We start from the raw sequence: 4,787 nt of genomic DNA on the forward strand, positions 1-4,787 counted from the left end.
AATAGTTTCAAATTTGACACATAATAATAATAACAAAAATAAATCACATTCATTTCATTGCTTCTTTTATCAAATAATTATACTAAATTCAACAAAATAATAATAATAATAATAGTATTAATAATAATAATAATAATAAGGGTTAAATATGTTATTAGTCCTTATAAATATAGCAATTTAATATTTAGTCTCTCAAAAATTTTCTTTCAAAGAATGATCAATCTAAAATTTTCCATCTATACTTTTGAACTATCTTGCTAACGTTCGTTAATAGAGTTGACGTGACACTGGCACGTGGTTGCCAACGTGGCAAAAATACTGACCTGGATGCCAAGTGCCATTTTGTCCCCATTTTATATTTTTTCTATAAATTTTATTTATAGTGACAGATATTCCGTCGCTAACATTAACATCATACAAAAACCTAGAAATCGTAGCTAATTTGTAGCTAATCTACTGCTAATCCGTAGCTAATCCCTACAAATTAGCTACAGATTAACTACGGTTTCAGAGTTTTTGTATGATGTTCATGTTAACGCTGAAATATCTGTCGCTATAAATAAAATTTATATAAAAAATATTAAATGAGACAAAATTCCTCGTAGCATTTATGTCAGCATCTTTACAAGGCTGACATTACCACGTATCAATGCCACGTCAGCTCTATTAACAGACATTAATAGGAGGGACCAAAAATATGGATGAAAAATTTTAGAGGGACCACTCTTTGAAGAAAAAGTTTTGAGAGACTAAAATTGAAAATGACTATATTTATGAGGACCAATAACATATTTAACGCTAATAATAATAATAAATTCATATTTAACATAATAATAATAGTTTTATATTAAAAATTAATATTTAAATAATTTTGTTAATTATTAACCGATACGGATATTCGCGGGTTTGGATACCATGCATCAAATTCTTATTCGTGCTCGTAAAAAAACAGATAACTAAATATCCATTAAACTATCCAACTCATTTTTGTGATAGGTTTTACCTACTGGTACTCACGAGTACATGTTTTTTTTTTTGCCATCCCTATACAAGTTGTACAAGCTAATGTTCTAAAACTTGTTTTTCAATAAATAAATAAAAAATTAAACTTTAAAAATGAATTGATCAAATAAACATTTGTTTGATTTTTGAGTTGTTAAAACGCAAGTTGCACAACTTACCTGTTTTAAAAATCATTTTTTAATAAATAAATTATTTTAAAAAGGAATAATTAGACTAACATCTATTTTATTATTGAGATGTTAGAACACAAGTTGCACAATTTATTTATTCTAAAACTCATTTTTAAAAATAATAAATTAGAATAAAATAAAAATCTGTCAAACATACCTAAGTTAATTTCTTTTTGCAATTAAAATTTTTTGCCCAATAAAATTAACACTTGTATTTACGGTACTGCAACAAATGTTTTATTCTTCAAAGATCATTACATTACTAAATGCTTTCAATATACACTTGTTCTAAAGAGCATAACGGCAAAAATTAAACACTCCAAGTACTAACAAAATATAAAGTTTCTTAACCAATCGTTAGTTGGTTCAGTGGTGATTGGCGCTGAACTTCTGCGATCGGGAGGGGGCTGGAACTATTTGATGCCAGAACTGACCCCCGAACCGGTGGTGATAAATCAAAAAAAAAATATATATATAAAGTTTCTTAGATTTTCCAATATCCCTACAGTTTCTTACTATCTAAGCTGTATTTATGGGACATCATTATTTCTATTATTATTATTTTTTGCTTTTACTATTATTTATTATTTGTATTACTATCATCATTATGGGACATGTATATGTTTAGATTATTATCAATTATTGCATTAAGTGATCATCCTCCTTCCACCAGAACCATTTTCTCTTTGACAGTTGAAATAGAGAGCAGCAACAGGTAATCCAAGATTATAAACTTCTGCAAAATCTCTAGTAATGAAATTCTGTCTCCAACCAGGTGGTAATATAGTGTGTCTACAAGGTTGTTGAAACAACACAAATATTATACGATGAATTCCTGATGATGGTCTTGGACTTTCATAGCTCACTATCTCTTGCCCTACAATTACAAAACTATATTAGTTTTGAAGTTGAAATTGAGATTTGAAGGAGTTTTCTTAAAATTAAAAATTATGCACATACCAAATGCTGTCCCTGTAGTGGCTGGAATATTGGTTACCATCCTAATTAAGAATCCAATGAAAAAAAAAATTAAGAATATTTATAAAAAAATTAAGAATCAAATGAAAAAAAAGAAGTTAGAGTGAAATTAAATTCAGCCAAACACAATTTTTAGTTTCTATCCAAAAATTGTTTTAGAGCTATTATTTTGGTGAATTAAATTTAATAACTTTTGGAGATAAGATGTACATGTTATAAATAATCCTAGAGCTTTCGTTTTAGTGAATTAAATTTTAAATTTCTAAATTTTTAAAAATCTAAAACAAACTAATATTAGTTGTAAATCCATGTTACAAATGTGGCATAAATAATTTTGGACAGTTGTTCAAATTTTATTATTTGAAGCATTTTTAAAATAGATATATTTTATTAACTATTTTATCAAAACTAAATCTAGAGATTTTAAATATGAAATAAGAAATAAAAAAAATAATTTTTCTCAACTAACTCTATTCAATTTATATCTTAAATGGGTCATTTTAATTCTTTCAACTTATGAAGATTTCTTCTTGAATGTTTCCAAAAATTTAAACATTATTCTCTATTATTTGATTTTTAAAAATTGGTACTTATATTTTTGTTTATTTTGTAAATTGGTTATATAAATATATAAAAGTATAAAGTATTTATAAATTTACAAAAACAATAAACATTGTTCCTTAAAAAATATAATTTTTTTTAATAAACAATTGATTGAAAAGCTCGCACTAGGGGTGCAACCCTTACAAAAACACAACCCTTAAAAAATATAAATTTGATCCATATATCTTCAAAATTTTCAAATTGGCTGTTAAGTTTATTTTTTTAAAATATTCAAATTTGTCACTATTTTGAAATTGTTCCCTCAAATTTTTAAAATTTAATAAAAATAATCCTGTTTAATTTAAGAATGAAAAAGAATTTTATTAATCTATAAAACAAAACTTAAAATTGGAAGAAGTTCATTAGAAAAATTCAAATTATTTGAGTGTTTAATTTTCTTAAAATTTCCTATTTACTCGTCCAAACTTCCTCTTAGGCTCATTTCAATACTTTTTTTTTTCGCGGGTGTGATGGTATATTTTACAACTTTCCTATATATATTAATTTATTATTTATAATAAATTTAAAACTAAAATAATTCTTAATAGAATTACTCTTGAAGTTAAGGGATCTATAACTATAATATGTATGACCAATAAGAGGCCGGATGTGCTTCTCTCTTAATCTTAGACTTGAATTTTGTTAAATACAAACAATTTATATGTTAGGTCATTTTATACAGAGTTTTGCTCTGATTTTAGATGAGAACCTCGCAAGTGGAGTGTGTGATTAGTTTCTTTAGGGGGTGGTTGTTTCAAGTTTAAGAATTAAATTCCTAGGAATAATTTTTAGAAAATGGTTATACCCATGTTTGTTAAGAGTTTGAAGAAAATTTATTTCTAGGCATAAAAGTTTCAAGGAATAAAATAACTTCCGATAACTTCTATAATTTCAATGATTTTATTCCCATATAAGGTGAGAATGTTCATTCCCATCAAATTTCACATGATTTTTTTATTAAAAATATAACTACTAATTTTCCTAGGAATATCAAATAATATATCAAACACATTTTCTTAAAAATATCATGGAATCGAACTTCCTTATTTTTATTCCCGAGTAACTTATTCATGGGAATTTCTTTCAAATCCTTGAACCTAACGCACCCTTAAATTAATTAGTAATAAAACCGAATACTTTTTTTAAAAGAAAAAAAATTAAAAAAAAAATTATGTCCATATGGGTAGTTTCCCACTTACCAATAAAGGTATTCCCTCATATTAGGATCACTAGGGCTAGGTGCATCAGGGTTCACCATCACCTGCAAAATACAACAAAATCAAAAACCCTAGAATAAAAAAAAAACAGTAACTAAAAAAAAAAAAAACAGTAATTCCCTTATAAGGTTTCTTTTAATGGCAAATGAATATATAAAAATAAATATGCTTACTCAAAACCTAAGAGTATTAACAGAACACTCAAAACATCAGCTCAAAATTAACCCAATGATAAATATACTTAATTAAAGAATATGTATACAAACCAGAGTGTATAGAGTCCTGAAGTCATTTCCACCAACTTGAACTCTTGGTGGATTCACTATTTGAGATGGTTTGAGTTCACCACTGTTGATCACTTCTTTGTTATTTTCATAAACAACTCTTAGAGATACTGAATTTATGAATGGATCCAAAACATCTCCAATCACACTACCAACAACAAGAGGATTTGATGATTTCATACGCATGATTAATAATGTATATATGCTTTGATAATTTTGCTCATAGCCTCTTACTATGCTCATGCTTTTATATGTGCCGTGGCTTTCCTTTTCATGAGGTGATCACTTTCATCAATAGATTCTTATGTCTTTTGTTCTATTTTAATTATCTTCTTCATAAGTTTTTTTTATATATATTATAAAAAGATATGTGTGAGAACACGAGCATCTCTTCTAGAAAATTGAAGCCGATTTAAATAAAAATTACAAATTCATCCAAAAAAATTGAAATTTGTAAAAAATCGATTATTATCGAAAGTGTTTGGATGTCACTTTATAAAAATTACTAAATT

At 26.2% G+C, this 4,787-nt stretch overlaps 1 protein-coding gene across 1 annotated transcript; it reads right to left on the reverse strand.

Annotated features, from left to right (window-relative positions):
- Window positions 1-1,733: 1,733 nt before the first annotated feature.
- Window positions 1,734-4,463, reverse strand: LOC131611110 (protein TWIN SISTER of FT-like). Its single transcript, XM_058883226.1, has 4 exons — window positions 4,258-4,463; window positions 3,974-4,035; window positions 2,154-2,194; window positions 1,734-2,070 (listed from the first exon to the last, which is right to left on the reverse strand). Exons 1-4 carry the CDS (start codon window positions 4,459-4,461, stop codon window positions 1,841-1,843), a joined length of 537 nt encoding a protein of 178 aa, XP_058739209.1. The 5' UTR covers window positions 4,462-4,463; the 3' UTR covers window positions 1,734-1,840.
- Between the last annotated feature and the right edge of the window lie 324 nt (window positions 4,464-4,787).

Source organism: Vicia villosa, linkage group LG6, assembly GCF_029867415.1.
Source record: "Vicia villosa cultivar HV-30 ecotype Madison, WI linkage group LG6, Vvil1.0, whole genome shotgun sequence".
NCBI lineage: Eukaryota > Viridiplantae > Streptophyta > Magnoliopsida > Fabales > Fabaceae > Vicia > Vicia villosa.

Excerpts from the sequence above, each read along its gene's own strand:
- LOC131611110 (XM_058883226.1), bottom strand. The coding sequence starts at position 4,461 with ATGCGTATGAAATCATCAAATCCTCTTGTTGTTGGTAGTGTGATTGGA. Across the intron at positions 4,036-4,257 it reads TCAGGACTCTATACACTCTG|GTGATGGTGAACCCTGATGC; the intron begins GTTTGTATACAT and ends TGTATTTTGCAG. Across the intron at positions 2,195-3,973 it reads ATGAGGGAATACCTTTATTG|GATGGTAACCAATATTCCAG; the intron begins GTAAGTGGGAAA and ends ATTCTTAATTAG.